The 23,156-nt window shown below is 34.6% G+C and overlaps 1 protein-coding gene across 7 annotated transcripts in view; it reads right to left on the reverse strand.

The window, feature by feature from the left end:
• The window catches only part of PALS2 (protein associated with LIN7 2, MAGUK p55 family member), a 128,090-nt gene that overhangs the window by 32,139 nt on the left and 72,795 nt on the right, over positions 1-23,156 (reverse strand). For 5 of the 7 annotated variants that reach the window (XM_059933765.1, XM_059933768.1, XM_059933763.1 and 2 more), the window contains 2 exons: positions 18,201-18,319; positions 3,268-3,420 (listed from right to left, as the gene is read on the reverse strand). In XM_059933765.1, the coding sequence (XP_059789748.1) occupies positions 3,268-3,420; positions 18,201-18,317 (270 nt within the window). In that variant the 5' untranslated portion in view covers positions 18,318-18,319. Of the gene's footprint in view, positions 1-3,267; positions 3,421-18,200; positions 18,323-23,156 lie in introns of all 7 variants that reach the window. The other 2 variants (XM_059933766.1, XM_059933764.1) reach the window with 1 other exon arrangement.

Here is a 23,156-nt window from a genome sequence, read left to right on the forward strand (position 1 = left end):
AGTTTTATCCTAAGCCTGTTGTTAGCAACACCACATATTTTTCACATGTACAAAATGTCTGTTAAAAAGATATCCAGTGAATAAAAATTAGCATCTTATATCAGTGATAGGAAATTTCATATTACTAATAAAGGTATAAAATTTATATTTTTTGGGGGAAAAAAGAGCCAGTAATGGTCCTGAATATAATACACTTTTACCTTCTACATTTACTGTATATGTGCTATCTTCATGGATGACTTTGATCTAGCTTTCTAGGAATTTCTTATAACTTGGGGGGTTATATTTATTTTTCATTTATACTGTAATTGTGTATACTTAACTTACACCTAAATTAAAAAAATTTTTTTGAATGGTGGGAGTGCAAATTCAAACAAAAAAAAAGATCAAAATAAAAGGGGGAAAATGTCAACAGGTTCAGAACAGAAGCAATCAGTATACGGGTTTAATTGGTAATTTTTGGTCATTTCATGAAAATAGTATAAGAGACTGAAGAAAAATATTCACAAATCCATATATAAGTATTATTCCTATAAATGCTGGAAGTTACTCAAATCACTAACCTGGGCTGCTTAGCTTTTACCGTATATACTCTTCTTAGGCAATATTATCTACTCCTGTGACTTGAACCACTGCTTATACACTGAGAACTCCCTTGGTTCAGAACTCTCCTGAGCTTCAGATTCATATACTAAAAATCTGCCCACAACTGGCCAAAGTCATGATAATTTGACAAATCAAAACAAAACAAAACTAAGGATTGTAGAGGATTGAAACATACTGAATTAATGAAAACTCCATAAGTCCACAATGCTATTTAAAAAACAGGACTGAAAAAACCTCCTTTGTTACCATTTGAGATTGCTATTTTAAACAATTCTTTACTTTGAAAGTTGGTAAAGCAAAGAATCTAGCATTTCCCTAACTTTTCAGTAGGAAATGCATTACAGGTTAACTAAACAGCTCAGTTGATGAGGAAAAGCTCTACTTTATATAAGAACACCAGCCAATAAATGTAGAATGAGAGAATTTGAAAACCTCATTTTGCAACCTCTAATGAAAATATTGATTCAGGCAAGGATTATTAATTTATGTTCGTCAGTAGGTAAATGGTTGAAAGGAAACAGCATTTGTATAATGCTAGAATAATAACGTACTAGATTACTTCCTAGTGGAAAGGCTTTCAAGGGTAGGATCAGGCTGTCATTGCCCTTAATCAAGGACTAATCTCAGCATCAGGAGTGATGGACCAACCAGGTATTATACGTTGTCTGATGCAGATTAATTTATGTTGTATCACTAAGATGCATTCTAGTTCCAAATAATTAATTTGAATCATCTTTTAGGTAAAACTTCTGTTTATAAGAAATAGAAGGGATAACTAAACAACACAGCAGGAAAGCAACCAGATAAATCCAGGGAGTGGATTCTGCAGGACAATGGCCTGGTCTCTTCCATGGGTCAACATCATAATCAAGGGAGAAAGGGATGGTCCACCCAGATGCCACACATGGACCTAGGTTGAAAACTCATATGCACAAAGCAGCTATAAAAAATATTTTGGGGGAAATGGAGATATGTGAATATAGAATGTGTATTACATGAGACAGAGGTCCACTGAAATGAAAAAGTGGAAATCAACAACTGAAAAAAAGGGTAAGTTACAAAAAACGTGTGCAAAATGATCGCAATCAGTAAAGGAAAAAAATATGTATGTACATTTATGCCTAGAAAAAGTATGGAGGAATATGCACTATGGTAGTACAGTAGTGGATTGGGGAGTAAAAATGCAATGTCTTAATTTTTACTTGTTGCCATTTCATAATTTTACGTATTTATTAAACTTTATATAAATTTATGCATTAAATTTTATATACTTATATAAAAAATACAGCATGCTTGAAAAGCTCTACCAGATGCTTCTAAGGTACTGCAAACTTAATATGGCCAGTTACCTTAACATTAACATGTCCAAAACAGTTCTCCTAGAGTGGATGCCATCAACTGTCTGTCAGAAATCCTGTCCTTATCAACTTCCCACATTTCTCTTCTGCAGCTGTTACATGTAACCACTCACTAAGCCCTATTGATTTTGCTGCTTAGAACTTGAAAATCCTCACATTTCCCACTATCTGTACTGCCGTCACAACTTCTTGCCTTGGTACAAAACCATCTGGCTCCACAATCTGACCTCTCCCTGTTTAATAACCACCACCACCCACCCACCCCCGCAATCCCGAGCCAAAGTTTCCCAATGTCCTCAGGATAAAGTCCAAATAACGTAGTATGCCTTATAAGGCCTCAACTAACTGGCCTCTTCACAAAGGTGTCTTTGACATGTGTTTGTATTTTTTGTACCTAAGATACAGATTTACGTAGGAACCATCTCACTATAAACGTATGTAATTTTTGCAGTAACATTGTTAGAGAGTCACAGAAAGTCTCTGAGAAAAAGCAAAGGGGTGTTACCATTTGATTTTTAATGCTAAGATTTGCAATGGCAAGCAGGTGACACTTTATCCCAGGACCATTTATTGAACAGTCCATTCTTTCTCCACTAAAATGTAGTATCTCGGTCATAAATCAAGTTGCCATTTGTCTGTGGATGTATTTCTGGGGTTTCTATTTTTCTAATACTGCCCCAATACCACACTGTCTTAATTACAGGTTTATAAGAAGTCTCTCGACCTCCTTTTCTTCTGAAACTGATTCTTCTTTGGTAAACTGATTAACTCTTCACCTACATAGACAAATGCTTAAATTGCATTTATTTTTATTTTTTTACCTTTGGAAAGTATGCTATGTCATAGTTTCTATCATCATACAGTTCTCTTTTGTTCCAAGGTCATCAACTGCACCCCAGTCTTAGAAGCAATACTGAAAATGTATACGGCTGGTCACAAGGAGGGCTGGGAAACAGTGGTAGTGAGGAAGAAAAATGCACTATCACAGGGAGAAAAACGTCCCCAGCATGTGGTGTGATGGTGAAACAGGGCTGTTGTTGTTGTTGTTGTTGTTTTTTAATTACACAAAGAAAAATCCATTCTGATGTATTTCTGTGACAGACCCTATACATCTGTATAGTATGTGTGTCTGTTTATGTAGTCCCAGCAGAACGGGATATTAAAATATCTAAGTTGGAATTTGCAAAATATGGCCCTAAATAATCTTTAAAAAAACATCATCTTAAACTGAAACTTAACTACTAAAGGAGAATATTTTGGGAATACAGGGGACTTGGAAAGAAGAGCAACAGGGAAAGTTTACCTGGAAGTGAGGCTCTTTGAGTATACCAACCAGTTCTGCCACATTTTCATCCACATTTATTAGAGGAGTGATATCTTCAAGAATTTCGTTGACTAATTCCAAGTTATTATCACTGACAGCTTCTAGTTTTGAATCTTCTAGCCTCTCGTGAGCCTGAAAAGACAACAGTATATTAAAATAATAACACACACTGTTTTGCTCCAGACCATGGTTTTCTTCTTGATTTGTTTCCTTTTTATAAAGAAAGTTTTAAAAGATATTACTTGAAGGTTTGATTCATTGCAACCAAATCTTTCAATGAGAGGTAATATATAGATTTCAGAGTAAATGTTATCATGCAATAAATCTTGGCCTCTATTCCTACCCTAAAAGTAATGGAAAACTCATTTTTATAACTAAACCATGAAAAAACTGAATAGGCCAATTTAAAAAATGTATTATATTTCCTACCTGACAGAATTTCCTAATGACTTTGTAGTCTAGACTCAAACTCTAAATGATACCATTTATGCTTTATTAAATGATTAAGCATAATAAAAATAAAAAATAGGAACGTAATCGTTATATGGATTGTCATTAAAAAATAATGAAAATCATTTTGAGAACCCCAAATGATAATCCTAAAGCTATCATTTTCCAGTTTTGAAAATTCAGCAGAAAAAGGCAATTCAGGAAAGGCAACTCTTGAACTGAGCCTTGAAGGACCATATGATCTCATTAGCGGAATGATCCCCTTATGTCTCCATACCTTAAGCTGATCTGTTTTTTTTAATCTCACAACCTTTTCCACAGAAAATAAACCATGAATCATACTGTCACAGGAAATACGTAGTCCTAATTATCCTTTAATAGTGGGAGTAAAGCAGAGTTTTAAATTCAAACTTAGAATGAACACTAAGCAGTCTCTATCTTTTAAGTGTTGTTTTTCTGATAAATGGTTGCTGTCTGATTTTGAAGACAGGTAGAGCATAACTATAAAGATTTAGTTTATAAATGAAAACATGCAAGATGACAAATCTCACACTTAACATTTTAAGATTCAGTTCTGTAAGTGACGAAAAATCCAAATTTCAAGCGGAAATAGTATCAAACTTTAACTTATCCCTATAATACTTTAGATGTTATTTCTACCATACGGAGTGGATCCTTCAGAGTTCTAACACATCTTCTAATTTTTTTTATTTTTAAATTATATTTTATTTAAACAAAAATATCATTTCACATGTATCAATGTAAAATTGTTAATGAGCTATCTAACAATCTTGGTTTTTGTATGTCATCTTCTAAATGATACATTTTCTAATTTTAAAAATGCATTTTTACATTTAAATATATTTTTCCAGGCAATTCACAAGGTTGAAATAAGTTTAAGTAGAAGAGAGGGGATATACATTAGCAACATTTTAAAGAAACACCTCTGAAGAAGAAATTTTAAGTCATATGAAATAAACTGATACAGAAGAAATTATAACTGTTATGAAACAAAGAAAAATGTCAAAAGACCAAATGTAATTTAAACAGAGGAATGACTTTCTACTAAATCTAGATAAGAAAAAAATTAAGAAGACTAGAGAATGCCACAAAGAGTGGGAATAGGTAAATCTATAATTTTCTTAAAGTATAATACAAGCCTAATAAAGACAGGATGATGAAGACATTCAACATATAGCATGGAATGATTATCACCACCATTGGGAAAAAAAGTAATGTACACAATTACTTAACTCTTACAAATCAAGCTAGAATTGCTAATTGCTTTAATACAAATATTCGTTAATAAATCTAATGTAGCATCGTTAACCTTGCAAATACTTTTAATACTCTTATGGTAGCATAAGAAATCTTAAAAAAAAAGGAAGAAAAGAACTTTAACATTTATTGAGGGCTTTTGTTTTGTGCCCGGAACTATATTCTCAGCGCAGTATGAGATTGTGTGTGTGTACTCAGAAAATGTAGGTATGTTATTATCATCTTCACCTTATAGACACAGACACTGATGATGCAAAATGAGATACAGTGATTGCTTGAGTTCACACTACTGGTAAGTGGCTAAGTCAGGTAGTCCAACATCAAGGCTGGAGCTCTTACATACTAAAGCTTATTCGACTTTATCAATATACAGCCAGCTACTCTATCATCATCTTGCGGTTAATTATTTAATCAAAAACATTATGTATTACTCTCACTCATTTAAATGTGTGACATATGCTCTCATTGACTGCTAGTTGAGTTGTTGCTTCTTAGCATGGCTCTTCCTGTCTAGATGTACTAAGTTATACTCTTATGGTTCAAGAATACCACCCACCCTTTCAACCTCCACCTGTTTGCTCAAAGAGCTATAAAGATCATCTGTTTCTCCAAGGAACAGATAATGACTGGCTTAAAATTTTCAGGAACTAAGCCAATATAGTTTCTACAATATCCTATGTTACTTTAGATACTGGTAGACTTTGATTAAATTCAAGTCTTTGGGAAAAGTAAAGAAACAGAAACGATCATTGACTTGAAAGCTCTAATACACTTCCCCTCCTTTCTATGTTCACCTACCTTATTGCTCCCAAATTTGGAGAGGACAGGAGGGAATGTGGAAAGACTGATGGCAAGAGAGAAAGAGGAAGTCAAGTGGAGGGCAGAATTATGCTATAAAAACAAATATACCTGAAGGTTTTTGCACATCAAAAACCTGGTACAGACTGGTTTTATGGTAGGAAAAAAAATCTCACTATACAATACATAAGTTCTCAGAGGAAGAAAAGTTTTTAAGTGAAACTGCAGCTATAATTATATTAATATGGAAAATTAATTTCTGAGATATAGCTGGGTTCAATCAAGATCAATTTTAGTTTTTCCAAGAAAGCAAATACAGGTCCATATTTGTTAATATGTAACTTTTTAAGTTCTAGGATAATGTGAAAGAAGTTGAGACCTTTATTCACTTTAAAGTCAGAATTTATTTAGTAGCTTTCAAGAGGCAAGTACCAACTTGAATTTAACTAACCAAACAAGCAAACAAAAAAGACAAAGGAAATACTGAAAATGGACCAGAGAAACAGATATGAATCACATGCTATTTGAATAAATGGGTCTTGCTTCCTTTAAGAAAAAGCATTATTAGAAAGCTAGCACAACTCAATAAAAATATATGTCACCTGCCACAAGTGCTTGGAAGAACATGCCATGACTGGCTTTGTAGACTTGGAGTTGATACAAATATAGCCTAAGCCCTCTTGTATGTCCAGTTCTGAGAATCCTATTCACCACTGCACTTTAGAAAAATGAACTGCAGAGAAGAAAAGTTGTTTCAAAACTTCTGGGTATTTTACCCAAGCACAGTCCATCTATGCTTGCAAACAAACAAACAAAAAATTTTAACAAAAGTTATGCACTATACATGACAAATACCTGGTAATGATAATGGTATTGTGATTATGTGTAGTAACCTTATCCTTCTCCCTTAAAAACAAAAATATCATAAATTTTGTTTCTGTCTTCTTAGAACATGGCTAAGTATATTGTAGTTGCTCATTAAGTATTTCTTGAAAAAGCTAAGTAAATAGGAGATAAGATTGACTATGGTCAAGAGACATCCTCTTCTTTTATTCTAGAGACTTTTGAACAAAAAAGATAAAGACAAGTTCACAAATAACCAAAAAATAAGAATTTGAGCAGAAAGTGGAAATGAGACAGAGAGAATGGAGAATTCATTTTTTATTTTGCTTCTGCATACATGATATCAAAAAGGATGAGATCTGTTCTGTTGGAAAAAATGGATGAAATAAGTGTAACTAAATTAGAACTGAATTCTCCAATGAGTAAAGAACTTGTCATCTAGTTAAAAAAAGTTCAAATTCTTAGATTAGATAAACTATATCTCAACGCACTCAGGGAGCTGAGCCACTCTTAGAGATACCTGTAGAATTAGGAGACCCACACAGATGTCAAAGAACTAAAAATGGGAATCTTATACTTTTTAAAAGGAGGAAGGGCTTTTTACAAAGTTTGGCTTTAATAGTATTCAGAGAAAATATAAAAGAATCTTTTTATAATCATTGAGTGGCAAAGACATAACTATGATGCCAAATCCGGAAGCTATAATTTAAACAAACAAAAACAGGCCTAATAAAATAAACTGCATTGAACATTTAAAATCGAACATTTAAAATTTCTTCTTGTCAAAAATCAGCAAAGTTAAAATACAAATGACAAACTAGGGTCAGAATACTTACGAATCATATTACAGACCAAAGGTTAATTTCTCTCTCTCTCTCTCTCTATATATATACACATACAGAGAGAGAGAGATTTCTATAAAACAGTAAGAAAAAGATCAGCAACACATTAAGAAAAATGGGCAAAGAATATGAAAAATTCACAAAAATGGAAATTCAAATACTTCTTAAACATATGAAAAGATATACAACCTCCTTCATGATAAGAGAAGTGCAAACTAAAACTACACTGAAATACTTTTTTTAAAAATGAGATTGGCAAGTATAAAATTCTGGTAACATACCATGTTGGTGAGAATATGGCAGAAAGACAGGCATTCTCACACATTCTTTTCTGGTGGGAACACACTAGTGAGAAGTTTGACTATATCTACCAAAATTACAATGATTCTTTTAAGATTTATCTTAGAGATATACATACATATGCAAAATAACATGTAGCAAGACTGCATATTACAGCATGACTTGTAAGTGAAAAAGTCACCTAAATATCTATCAGAAGTTTGACTAAAAAATTTTGTTATATTCATGCAGTGGAATATTATGCCACTTTTACAGAGAATGAAGGTTCTCTGTAGGTACTGATATGGAATCATATGCAAAAAAAAGTCAAAATTTAGAACAGAAAGTATAAACCCACAGCTACTATTATATTTAGTAGTGAATAATATTATATTTAACACATGCTTTTCCCCTAAGATTGTGAACAAGATAAGGATGTCTGCTCTCTTCATTCTATTGCACATTTGTACTGAATCTTCTAGCCAGGACAATTAGTCAAGAAAAAAAACAAATAAGAATATAAAAAAGAATGTATATGTACAACTGAGTCTCTTTGCTGTACAGCAGAAATTAACCAAATTGTAAATCAACTATATTTCAATTAAAATAAATAAAAAAGAACCAATGAAGAAAGTTTCAAAGAAAAAAAAAAGGAAAAAGAAATAAATAAAAGGCATTCAGATAGGAAAGAAGTGTAGAAAGAAGAAAACTTACCAACCTAGAATTATACCTATACAGTCAAATTATCCTTCAAAAGTGAAAGAGAAATAAAGACTTTTTGTCAGACAAACAAAAATTGAGGGAATTTGTTGCTAGTAGACCTGCCTTGAAAACAATGTTAGAAGAGGTTCTTCAGAGAGAGGACTATAGGTCTAAAACTGAGATCTCCATAAAGAAAAGAGCATTAGAGAAAAAATAAATGAAAGTAATAAAATCTTTTTAAAAATTCTTAATTAATCTAGTAGATTAACTCTTCAAAAATAACAGCAACAGTGTATTTGATGATTACAGCTTATGGATAAATGAAATGACTGACAGCCATGCTATAACAGAGAGATTGGAAATACTCTGTTATGAGGTAGTTACTTCATGTAACTACTGTATTATTATACTACAGTGAAGTAATATAGTGTTATTTGAAAGTGGACTTAGATTAGCTGTAAATGTGCACTGCAAAATCAAGGGGAAACTACTAAAATCTTTAAAAAAAATAAATATAACTGATATGAGTTAAAAGAGGAGAAAAAAATGAAGTCATATAAAATACTCAATTAAAAAGGAGATGGCAGAAAATGAATAGAAGACCAAACAATAAGAAAATAAGACTCAAGTACATGTTGTCTACAAAAAACCCACTTTAAATATAAAGACACGGGTAGATTAAAAGTAAAGATAATGAGGAAGAAATACCATGCTAACAATAATCAAAAGAAAGCTGGAGTAGCTATATTAATTTCAGACAGAGCAGTCTTCAGAGCAAGGAAAATTATCAGGAACAAAGAGAAACATTACATAATAAAGAAGACATAACAATCTATAACGTAAATGCTCCTAACAACAGAGCATCTAAATATATGAAGCAAAATTTGATAGAACTTCAAAGAGAGACAGTTTAATCCACTATTGTAGTTGGAGGCCTCAACACTCCTCTATCAGCAACTGACAGATCCAGCAGGCAGAAAAATCAGTAAGGACAGAGTTAAACTGAACAGCACCATCAATCAACTTCATCCAACAACAGTAGAGTGCACATTCTTCTTAAGCTCACATGGAACATTCACCAAGATTAACCACAGTATGGGCCATAAAACATACCTTAGCAAGTTTATAAGAATAAAGATTATAAAAAGTATAATAAAAATCCCAGCTACATTTGTTGGAGACAAATCAACACACTTCTAAATAAGACATGAGTCAAAGAAGAAATCTCAAGAGAAATTTGAAAAAATCTGAACTAAATGAAAATGAAAATACAACTTATGAAATTTTGTGGAATGCAGTGACTGCAGTATTTAAAGGGAAATTTATAGCACTGAATGCATATTTAGAAAAGAAGAAAGATCTAAAATCAATAATCTAAACTTTCAGCTTGGGAAACTCAAGACAGAAGATCAAATTAAATCCAAATTAAGTAAAATAATAAAATTTAGAGCAGAAATTAATGAAACTGAAAACATGAAATCAAAGAACCAAAAGCAGGTTCTTCGAAAAGATCAATAAAATTGATAAACTTCTTACCAGCTTAACTAAGAAAAAAGGGATAAGACATGAATTTACTAATATCAGAAATGAAAGAGGCCATCACTACTGATGTCTTGGATAATAAAGGAATGGTATGAACAATTCCATGCACATAAATTTGATAACCTAGATGAAATGGACCAATTCCTTGAAAAACACAATCCACCAAAACTCATAAAAGGACATACAGATAATCTGAGTAGCCCTATATCTGTTAAAGACATTACATCAATAATTAATAACCTTCCAAAACAGAAAGCACCAGGTCCAGATGGGTTCACTGGTAAATTCTACCAAACATTTAAAGAAGAAATTATACCATTTCTTTATAGTCTCTTCTAGAAGGCAAAGGAAACACTTCCTAACTCAATCTCTAAAGGCCAGCATTACTCTAATACCAAAACCAGAAAAAAGACATTACATGTTATTATACATGCATCAAAACCCATCAAATGTACAACACAAAGAGTGAACCCTAATGTAAACTATGGACTTTAGCTAAGAAGGCTTTAGATTTATAGAAAAACTCAGCAGAAAATACAGAGAATTCCCATATATCTGCTCCCCTACCCCTGGTTTCCCTTATTCATATCTTGTATTAATGTGATAAATGTTATAATTAATGAGCTAATATTGATACACCCTTATTAACTAAAGCCTATAGTTTACATTTCCATGCATTTTGACTTTTAAGTTGTACAGTTCCAATGGTTTTGACAGATGCATAATGTCACCCATACACCTTAAAAGTATCATACAGAATAGTTTCACTGCCCTAAAAATGTCCTGTGATCCACCTAGTCATCCCTCCCTTATACTCCCCAAACTGTCAACTACTGACTTTTTTGGTACTGTCTCTATAGCTTTTGCTTTTTCCGGAACGTCATATAGTTGGAATCATACAGTGTGTAGCCTTTTCAGACAGGCTTCTTTCACTTAGCAATAAGCATTTAAGGTTACTCCATCTCTTTTCATGGCTTTATCACTTATTTCTTTTTATTGCTGAATGATATTCCATTTTATGGATGTACCACACTTTGTTTATCCATGCACCTATTGAAGGACATCTTGGTTGCATACAAGTTTTGGCAATTATGAATAAAGCTACTATAAACATTAATGTGTTTGTTTCTGTGTGGACACAAATGATCAATTCACTTGGGTAGATGTCAAGGAGCACAATCACTGGATTGTAGGGTAACACTATATTTAGCTTTGTAAGAAATTGCCAGACTGTCTTCCAAAGTAGTTGTACCATTTTGCACTGCTACCACCAATAAATGAGCAGCTGCCCTTTTAGGATATATGTTCTACAAATATTTTCTTCCAGTCTGTAGCTCACCTTTTCATTTTCTTAATGGTGTCTTTTGCAGAGGAAATCTAATTAATCATAATTTTCATTATGCCTTATGCTCTTTATGTCTTATCTAAGAAGTCTTTCTCTAATCCAAAGTCACAAGGAGTTTTTCCCTTATGTGTCTTTTTAGAATTTTTTTAGTCTTAGCTCTTACATTTAGATCTATGATCTATTTTTAGCTAATTTTTGCATATAGAGTGGGGAAAAAGATAATGTTCATTTTTTTGCATATGAATATTCAATGTTTCAGGAACATATATTGAAAAGACTATCATTTCTTCATTGAATTATCATAGCGCTATTAACAAAAACCAGTTGACCATGTAAGTGGTCGTCTCTCTCTGGACTCTATTCTGTGCCATTGATCTGTATGCTGATACTGCATTGTCTTCATTACTGTAGGACAACAGTAATCCTTGAAATCAGGTTGTGGAAGAGATCAAATTTTGTTCTTTTTCAAAATTGTTTGTCTGGTCTAGGTCCTTCATCATCTTGTCAGTCTGAAATTTTGGCCGGGATTATACTGAATCTTTAGCTCGGTTTCCAGAGAATTAACATTTTAAGATTATTGAGCCTTCCAATTCCTTCATTTATGTAAGTATGTATGTATGTATGCCTTTAATTTCAGCAATGTTTTGTAGTTTTCAGTGTACAGGTCTTGCACATATTTTTAAAAATTTATTTCTTTTTCATTAAATTACAATTTCCAATTGTTCATTGCTAGTATATAAAAATACAATTGATTTACATAGATTAATCTTTTATCTTGTGTCCTTGCTAAACTCACTAATTAGTTCTAGAGGGTTTTTTTTTTTCTTCCTTCTGATAGATTCTTAGGATTTTTGGCATAGATGATAATGTCATCCTTGAATAAAGACAGTTAATTTTTTCCTCTTCAATCCGTATGCCTTTTATTTTTTTTTCCTCGCATTTTGCTCTAGCAAAGACTCCCAGTACAAAGTCTAAAGGAAGTGATAACAGTTGAACAGAAGTGATCTTAGAAAGCATTCTATCTTCCACCATGAATTACCATGTTAACTGTAGGGTTTTTATAGATGCCCTTCATTAGGTTGAGGCAATTTTCTTCTATTCTTAGTTTGCTGAGTTTTTATCAGGAATGGATATTCAATTTTGTAAAATGCTTTTCCCACAACTATGAACATCAAACGATTTTGCTTATCATGTCATTAAAATGGTGACAAACATTTATTGGTTTTCAAATGTTAAGAAGCTTGTATTTTTAAGACAAAACTCACTTGGTAATGAGGTATTATCCTTTTTGTATGTTGCTAGATTTGATTTGCTAATATTTTCTTAAGAACTTGAAGTCTATGTCCATGAGGGATACTATTCTGTAGTTCTCTTTAACTGAACTGTTTTTAGCTGGTTTTGTTATCAGGGTAACACCAAGACTAGTAAAACAAAATTGGAAATGTTCCCTTCTCTTTCTTTTTTCTAGAAGAAATCATGTAAAATTGGTATCATTTCTTCCTTAAATGTCTGAATTTTCTTTTGAAGCCGTCTAGGCTGGAGCTTCAAGTTTTGTGTTTTTTAAAAAAAATTTATTTATTTATTTATTTTTGGCTGTGTTGGGTCTTCGTTTCTGTGCGAGGGCTTTCTCTAGTTGCGGCGAGCAGGGGCCACTCTTCACTGCGGAGTGCAGGCCTCTCACTGTCGTGGCCTCTCTTGTTGCGGAGCACAAGCTCCAGACGCGCAGGCTCAGTAGTTGTGGCTCACGGGCCTAGTTCCTCCACGGCATGTGGGATCTTCCCAGACCAGGGCTCGAACCCATGTCGCCTGCATTTGCAGGCAGATTCTCAACCGCTGCGCCACAAGGGAAGCCCGTGGAGCTTCAAGTTTTAAACTGCAAATATTCAATTATAAAAAACAGATATAGTGCTAGTCAGGTTATCTACTCTTATCTAGGTTTTAGTCATTTGCATCTGTCAGGAAATTAGCTACATCTAGTTATATTTATTGCCATAAAGTTGCTCACATTATTTCTTATTATTCTTGCAATGTCTGTTGGATTTGTAGCAACGTCCTCTCTTTCACTTCTGATACTGATAATTTGTGTCTAGCTAGAGGTTTACCAATTGTATTAACATACTAAGAGTTATATTGATTTTTTTCTATTTGTCTTTTTATATTCACTCATCTTTATTATTTACTACTTTCTGCTTATTTTGAGTTTAATTTGTTCTTCTATTTGCTTAAGGTGTACACATGAACATTGATTTAAATATTGTCCTTTTCTAATATAGGCATTTCCCTCTAAGCGCTGCTTTGTTGCACCCCACAAGTTCTGACATGTATTTTCATTTCATTCAATTCAAAATATTTTTTATGTTTCTTTGTGATTTCTCCTTTGACCCATGGCTATTTTGAAGTATGCTGTTTAATTTCCACATATTTGGGGATTTGCGGAATAACTCTGTTATTAATTTTTAGTTTGATTTTGCTGTAATCTGTACTAGTTTCCTAGGTCTGTTATAACAAACTGAGTGTGAACTCTGCCCAATGTCCCACATGTTATGAGGACTTTCCACTCAGGCTGGTGGGAATGCCAACTAAACTATTCCCCATCCCTTGTGAGCCCTGGAAATTGTTTGGCCTACTGTGCTTTCCAGTGGGTCTTTCCTTGGACTCTAGACCTGTGCTTCACATATGCACAATCAGCACTCAGCCAGAGATTTGAGGGCACCCCTAAGCAAATCTCCTTAGCTTCCTCCTCCCTGATACTCTGCTACACAAATTCCAGTCACCTCCACCTCCCCAAATGCCAAGCTCTATTAAGACTGCTGTGCTGTTTGTGCTTCCTCTTTCTGCACTGCAGCATGGAAACTACCCTCAGTTTCATAATGCTCACCTCATTTCTTTCCTTTCTCTCAGGTATCACAATCCTGTGCTGCCTGTTGTCCCATGTCTGAAGATGGTCACCCCCCTCCACCTTTGTGCTAACTTTGCTAGTTTCCAGAGTGAGGGTAATTCAAGTCTATTTTCTCTCCCTTATAGCTTGGGTGGAATTTATTCATTCTTATAATTTTACTTTTGGTGGCTACCCTAGAGATCTCAACATGCATCCCTGACTTTTTTTTTTTTTTTTAATTTATTTTATTTTTGGCTGTGTTGGGTCTTCGTTGCTGCATGTGAGCTTTCTCTCGTTGCGGCGAGCGGGGGCTACTCTTCGTTGCAGTGCACAGGCTTCCCATTGTGGCGGCTTCTCTTGTTGCAAAGCACGGACTCTAGGTGCGTGGGCTTCAGTAGTTGTGGCACACAGGCTCAGTAGTTGTGGCGCACGGGCTTAGTTGCTCTGTGGCATGTGGGATCTTCCCGGACCAGGGCTCAAACCCATGTCCCCTGCATTGGCAGGTGGATTCTTAACCACTGCACCACCAGGGAAGCCCCGCATCCCTGACTGTTTATACAACCTTAAGACATTACTTTTACCACTTCCTGAATAATGAGAGCATCTTACAATTGTCTGAATCACTAAGTCCTTCCTTTTTGGCTATCATTTGCACATATTTCACTTATATACATGCTATAAATGCCACAAGACATTACTATTATTTCATCTTAAAAATCAGTATGATTTTATATTTACTCACTAATGTTCCCTTTATTTTGTCATTCTTTCTGCCTGAAGAACTTCCTTTTGCATTTATTGTTGAGTAAATGGAGACAATTTTTCTCAGATGTTGTTTGTCTAAAAAGAAAATCCTTATTTTGCTTTCATTTCTGAAGGTTGCTTTTGCTGAAAAGGGAATTTGAGGTTGGCAGTGTTTTTCTTTGAAAAGTTTAAGGATCTCAATCCACTCTGTTATGACTTCCATAACAGAGTTCCTGTTTTATTGCTAGCCATTAGTCTTACTGTTTCTCCTTAATGTGTCTTTCTTCTCCAGTTGCTTTACAAATTTTCATTTTATCTTTGATTTTCAGGAGTTTGTGATATTCTGAGGAATGTTTTGCTTTGTATTTTCCCTGCCAGGGGGTTCACTTGCCTTCCTGAATCTGTCAGTTGATGTTGTTGTTCATTAGGTTTGAAAATTCTCGGCCATTGTGTCTTGAACTATTTCTTCTGTCCCATTCCCCCTCTCCCTCTTTCTGGGATATTAATTGCATGTGTATTTGATCTTTTTGAGTATGCCTCACATATTGTCTTTTCCAGACATACTTTTCTATGAATTTCGGTTTAGATGTTTTCTGTTGACCTGTCTTCAAATTCACTAATCTTCTTTTCTACTGTGTTTAGTCTCCTATTGGCTTGGCCAAAAAGTTCATTAGGTTAACAAATATGTTGTTCAATAAAATTCCTGGTGAAGATGAAAAATGTGCCTTTTATTTTTACTTAAAACCGAGTGAACTTTTTGGCCAACCCAATATTAAACCCATCAAATGAGCTCTTAACCAGATATTGTATTTTTGAGTCCTTGAATAACCATTTGATTGTTTTTGATTCTTATTTTCTAGTAATATTTTAAATGTCTTCATTTTTTCCCACTTTTTTCTTCTATTAAAAATATGTTATTTAGGGACTTCCCTGGTGATCCAGTGGCTAAGACTCCAAGCTCCCAATGCAGGGGGCCGGGGTTTGATCCCTGGTCAGGGAACTAGATTCCACAAGCCGCAACTAAGAGTTCGCATGCCACAACTAAAGATCCCACACGCAGCAACTAAGACCCAGTGCAGCCAAATAAATAAATAAATAAAAAATTTTTTCAAGCCCCAAAAAACAAGGTATCACTTAAAAAAAATGTTATTTAAAAATCTTTGTTTATAAACTTTAATAAAAGGGTCATCTACGGGACTGCTTCTGTTGTCTTTCTCATGATTATTAGTCACATGCCCCTGCCTTTCCACAGGTCTAGCAATGTATTGCTCGCTGTTTCCTCAGCAATTTATCCATTTTTCTCCCTACTTGTGCTGGGAGTGTTGGCCTGCTGTGACTTATTATCTCTTTCCTGGAAGAAAGTCCTCCCTTCCTCCTGGGATTTCCGTGCCTTCAATGTAAGGAATACCCAACTACTATTGCTTTTATTTTTTGAGAAGCTGCTTGAATGTTGGATACTACTGGGTGACTCTCTTCCTAATTTCAATTTTATCATCAAAAGATTACAGTAGCACTTCAGCTGCTCAAAAGTCATCCAGCCATTTCACTTGTTAAGAACAGTGAACGAGATAATCTTCTGAAAGGCCAATATCAGTGACACAAAAGCCAATAATTTTTTACGCACAGAAATTCTTAAGAATACACACACATAGAGACACACAAACACAGCTTGTGCTGTGGTAGAAAGAGCACAGAATTTGAAGAAACAAGATCTGGTCTAAATATTTTTGTCATTTACTAGCTAAGTGACCCTAGGCAAATAATTTTTCTATTTTCAAAACTTAGTTTTCAATTCATAAAGTTGTTGCAAAGATGGAACAGTATATTTTAAAAACCCTTATAAACAATAAACACATTGTAAGATGACTTACATAATATTATCTAGTTTTGAAATCTACATCTAAAAGCTGTAAATTAAATAAACATGGAGATGGGGTGCAATAGATACACTGGCAATAAAAACTGACAACCAACAGTAAGTATGATATCAAGGGAGAAGTAAACACTACTTTTAAAGTAGCAATAAGAGCTCAGGGCGAGCAATTTAATTAACAGGCTTAAACAGCCCTTACTTATTTCAACAGACCCTGAAACTATTACTTTATCTCAACACAGTATAGTGACTGACATTTGTTACAAGAAGCTTGTATCTGAAGGAAAATCATATCCCATATATTATTATTAAAGGAATATCTAATAAATTTTTGAAAGACTACAGTCAAAAATGACTAAAATAAAAATTCTAGTTGGGTGATCTGCAAGTGGATAAGTTTCTACTTAGAAACCAAAGCTTTTATGTCACATGATCTTAGAATGATTACACTGATGAATAAAACGAAGAATCTGCATCATTAACTCACTCCTACTAATAGAACACTTTGTAAAAAGTATGATTTTTCAGAACTCTTAGAAGAAGACAAGTAAGAGACTATGGCTAAAAAATGATCACAGGAGAGGGTGAAATCAACATTTTAGGAATGACAAGATGGTTACATGAAGAAAAGGTCAGAGACATAAACGATAAGGTCCTACTGTATAGCAAAGGGAACTATATTCAGTATCTTGTAAGAGAAATAAAAGGGAAGAAAAGAAAAAGAGAGGGTATATGGCACAGGTTCTTGAAAGCAAGGATCATCTGAAGAATGCAAGAGCACGGTTGTGAAATAGTTAATACGCTAAGCTTTAGTGACATTTACAAAAATTATTACAGGGAAATAGTATAATTGAAATGAAACTGGGCCAAAAATGGTTGTAAAAATATATTTATGGATGAGTTAAAAAGATTACTAGAGAGTTGCTTATGGAAACAGACTCAAAATGTCAGGGTTACCAAGAAAAAACAAGATTTCAAAAAGTACTAGATATAGGAAGTCAAGAACAGAAATGAAAAAACAGGTACATGGTCCAATGTAAAAGAAGAAAGTCAGTACCTCGTTGTTGAAAACGGAGACAGGACCAGAATCTTTTCCACAGACCTCCGTTATAACACAACTGTTCAGTTATTATTTCCCTAAAACTTTAAAGTCAGCACAGAAAAGGCAAAAGTGGTCTAATTTCTGTGTACAGTAAGATCTCATTAGCTGTTAACTGTTATTATTTGCTAACAAAGGCTAAGGTATATTAACCAGGGTCTAAAATGGTAATCTGAAAAGACCTCTGTAAAAACAATAAAAAAAAATAATTTAGTTATCTTATGAATAAACCAATATACCTTAGCGAGTGATTTTACAATAGGATTCTCCATTATCCCCTTGAGGAAAATTAGGTCTATTTCTTCTGCTCCTGTAGATGAGGGCAGCTCCGTAAGGTTATCCAACACTTGCTGCATTGCTGCTGAGATAAAAGCAATAGTAAAAAAAAGCAAACCTTAAATTCCAAGCTATTATGAAATACAACTATAAAATAATTCAAGTAAAAAGACATTATCAATTAACACTCTTTTGAAAAGTCACATTTAAAGAACTGAATTGTTGAATAGTAGAAATTTCAAATGGACTTCCCATGAATTAGCAGCAGGATAGGTTTTTACATGCAATTTGGGGTTTACCAGACTATATAATGCATATTTAGAACCTTATACTTGTTTTTTATTTTTCAAATTTAAAAACATTACTTAAGAAGAAATATAAAATTGTAATAGAGCAATAAAAAAAAAAGATTAATCAAGAAACTTCCAACAAGCCCAGAACCAGATGACTTCACCAGTGAATTCAAGAACTAAAACCATTACTTCACAAAGTCTTCCAAAAAAAAGTACAAGAGGAAGGAACGCTTCCCAACTATTACTGTGAGATCCTGATACTAAATCCAGACAAAGACATCACAAGAAGACTACAGCCAATATCCTTTACAAGTACAGAGGCAAAAATCTTTAATAAAACACTAGCAAACTGAATCCAGCAACGAATGAAAACGATTGTACACAATGACCAAGTACAATTTATCCCAGGAGTGCAAGGGTGGTTAATCAACATATGATAATCAATCAATGTAATACACTGTATTAATAAAACAAAACCACATGGTATCTCAATAGGCACAGAGAAAGCATTTGACAAAATCCAATACCCTTTCATGATAAAAAAAAATATTCAACTAGGAATAGAAGGAAATTTCCATTTCCTCAAGGGCATCTATGAAAAACCCATAGCTAACATCATACTTAATGGTGAAAGACTGGATGCTTTCCCATAGATCAGGAACCAGGCAAGGCTGTCTACTCTTGCCATTTCTACTCAACACTGTACTGGAGGGTCTAGCCATGGCAGTTAGGCAACAAAATAAGAGGCATCCAGATGAAAAATAATAAGTAAAACTATCTCTTTTTGCAGATGACATGATCTCATATATAGAAAACCCTAAGGAATATATACAAAAAATTTATTAGAACTAAATAAATGAGTTCAGTAGGGTTGCAAGATAGAAGATCAAAATACAAAAATCAATTGTATTTCTATACACTAGCAATGAACAATCCGAAAATGAAATTAAGAAACCCATTCCTTTTACAATAGCATTAAAACAATAAAAATCATTAGAAATAAATGTAACAAAAGAACTGTAAGATTTTAACAGTGAAACTATAAAACATCATTGAAAGAATTAAAGAAGACTTAAATAAAAAGATACCCATATTCATGGATTCTATAGAAGACTTACTATTGTTAAGATGGCAGTATTTCTCAAATTGATCTACAGGTTTAATGCAATCCCTATTAAAATCTCAGCTCCCCTCGCCCTTTCTGGTAGAAACTGTTATATAAGCTGATACAAAAATTCATGTGGGAAATGCAATGAACCCAGCATAGCCAAACAATCTTCAAAAAGAACAAAGCTGGAGGACTCACACTTACTTCAAAACTGACTAAAAAGCTACAGTAATCAAGACTGTGTGGTACTAGCATAAAGACATTAACTGAGAGTCCATAAATAAATCCACTTTACGGTCATTAGATTTTTAACTAGAGTGGCAAGACAATTCAAAGAAGGAAAGAACAGTCTTTTCAAAAAATGAATTTGGGACAACTGGATATGCATATGAAGAAGGTACAGCTAGACCCCTACTTCATTCAATATCACAGCCTTAATTTTATTCAGATTAGTTTTACTAATTTTATTTTCCCTTGATGCTTCTTTAGAATAAGTCTACTAATAGTGCAGTTTGTTTTTAATATTTTTATTTTTTATTAAAATAAAACATTGTCAAAAGTCAGATTGTATTACTAAGTGGCTTATAATGAAATACAGCAGTTCTCTGTTCCATGCTGTCAGCCTCCTTCCCAACTTATCCTATTCTACAGAAGCAACTACTTTGAATTTGTTGTTTCTTTTAATCACAGCTGTATTTCTGGGTAATGTGCTAATATTGCTACTTTTTGATTTACCCATTTTATACATTATTTACTTTTGTTAGAATAGTACTAGTGTGATGCTTTTACTTCCCCCTATCTCCACACTGGCAATTTTTATTTATTTTTATTTATTTATTTGTTTTGGTTACCCCATGCAGCATATGGGATCTCAGCTCCCTGACCAGGGATTGAACCTGTACCCCCTGCACTGGAAGTGCAGAGTCTTAACCAATGGACCGCCAGGGAAGCCCCCAGACTGGCAGTTTTTAAAATAAAATCAACAGTTAGTGCTTTTCATATAGGACTCCTACAAGTTTTTTCCCAAATGTTCCAACAAACTTCTCCCATTTTTATCAGTTTTTCCAAATGCTCAAATATCAGAACTATTCCCTGACTTCTAACCCTGAACTCTCTCCCAAGTATTTTTCTCTCGCACTTTAATTGGAACAGGTTCATCTTTAGGTCTCCTTCTCAGTATGTATAAATGAGTGACAATTTTGGAAGTAAAGAGGTAAACAGGAGAAAAATGTGCATTTACAACAGGCAGAAGGAAAACTGATATTGAGGTAAAATGAAGAAAGAAGACACTAGGAAATAAAGAATATAAACCAAGTTTACTTCATAATTTTGCTTTAAGTCCAAAGTGTACTCTGCGCAGGGAACAACAGAATCAACAATCTGTAGGAGTATTCTTACCCTGTGGCTGGCTATAAACGTAGTTAACTCTACTTTTCATGAGTACTTTTTTCTTTCCTTTGACATTCTATGTATGTCTTTATTTTTATTTTTATTGTGGAAAATTCCAAACATACACAAAAGGAGACAATAACACACCCAACAATTATCAGCTCTAACAATTAGCAACTCATGGCCAATTTTGTTTCATACCCCCATATACTTTCTAACCTACATAACTCTGAGGCAAATCCCAGGTGTCCTATTTCAGTGTTTATGTCTACAAGATCAGGACTCTTTTTAAACAATATAACAATACTGTTAGCACACCTAACAAAATAACAGTAATTCCTTAAGATCATCAAATATATAGCTGGTGTTTAAATTTCCAGTTGTACTGAAGATTTTTTTAAAAATGTATCTTCTATATTGGTTCTTGCAGCATTTGAATTTTTATATTTGTGCTTAATTACATGGGAAGAAAAGTGGCAGAGATTGTGAAATATACCCTTGGTTATTTTGAAGACCTTTGTAAGTTGTTACTGATTCTTTAGTATATGAAATTTAATTAAAAACTAGTAAGTCTGTCAATATCCCATGTCCTGAAAAGGGAATCTAAATTATAAAGTTGCCAAACATTCCTAAACTAATTGGTATATTTAATGGAGTTTTAATAAAAATACAGTAGACCCCCTATGTAACCATGTTTTCAGGCCAAGTCTGGCTTGGTCTTCCCTCCACTAAGGAAATGGCCTGGCTGGGGAGCTCCAGGGAACTTGGGCTGAGGAGGCAGGGCAGTGGGGTAAACTGATGCAGCTCTACACAGGTTAGGGAGGCCAGTCTGGAGTGAATGTTGTGCTGGTGAAGGTCGACGGGAATCTGGTATTTTTACTGCCATTTATTTTTGTGAAGAAGTAAATCATGAGCTTCACAATGAAATCTTGAAGGGGACCTCATGTCCCTGAGGGGTACATGCCCCCAAAGTCTTCAAATAGGAGACTGATATTCTACTGTCCAGACTTTGGGATATCAAGTACAAACCTTGACTCCTTGTGGAGGATGGTCCAAGACTGCTACAGCTGGAAACCCAAGGAAGTCAGAATTGCTACAACTATCTGCATAGGATGAAACTTATGGACACCATCTGTGCCTCTGAAAACCCACTTCGAGCTGAAGGCTGGCATCCCTATTCCTTAATGGGCAAGATTTTAGGCTCCTATCTGCTAGATCTCCCGAAACACTAGTAATCCTTTCAAGGGTATATGCAAGCCCTTCACTGATACCCTGCTGGATGGCTGAGACAGCCTGCCATGGGACATGGGTCTGTGGCCAGAGAGAGTACCTGTGCTAACAGGAGGCCCTGACTGAGCTGGCCCTGTGGTCAAAGCTCAAAGTGGGAGCTCTCAGCAACACCTCCGTCAGCAGCCAAAGACCTAACCCAGTCTCCTGAAGTCTCCCAACGGCCATCAGGTGACACACCTCCTCTACAGTCAGAAGAGTAAACATGCCAAACACTTCCTCAAACCAAAGAGCTCTAAGGACAACTACAGTGGATCCTTGAACAGCATGGATATGAACTACTCAGGTCCACGTATGTGTGGACTACTGTCAGTAAACATGTACTACAGTACTAATCATCTGCTGTTGGTTGAATCTGCCAACATGGAACTGCGGAGACAGCATAAGGGGATTTTCCACTGTGTGGAGGGTGGGTGCTGTTGTTCAAGGGTCAACTGTATAACACATTGGGGAGTACTCTGCGATGGAACTGAAGGACTCTCATGGGAGACTGAGAAAGACAGACTGCAGTGGGCTTGCCAGGCAGCCCAAGGGTCATCTGGTTCTGCAGGCCCAGAGTGGGCCAGCTGAAGCCCCTTTGAGTCCAGAGCTCTTAGAGCTTGTACCTAGAGGATCATTCCCTAGCCCTTTCTTACGGGCAGTTTAGGAACATGTGCTAAGACTTGATTTTCCCCTGGTAGCACTCTTTTCTGGAGTTGAATTCAGATGTTACTCTTAATGTTTACTGTCAAAAAGTCCTCACTTAGTTCACTTGCCCCATTCCAGGCTATTTAATTCCCAAGTTGAGAGTTGGGGTGAGGGGACTTGCTATTTTCCATATCTTCCCTTTTTGAATGGAAACT

This window comes from Balaenoptera ricei, chromosome 9 (assembly GCF_028023285.1).
Source record: "Balaenoptera ricei isolate mBalRic1 chromosome 9, mBalRic1.hap2, whole genome shotgun sequence".
NCBI lineage: Eukaryota > Metazoa > Chordata > Mammalia > Artiodactyla > Balaenopteridae > Balaenoptera > Balaenoptera ricei.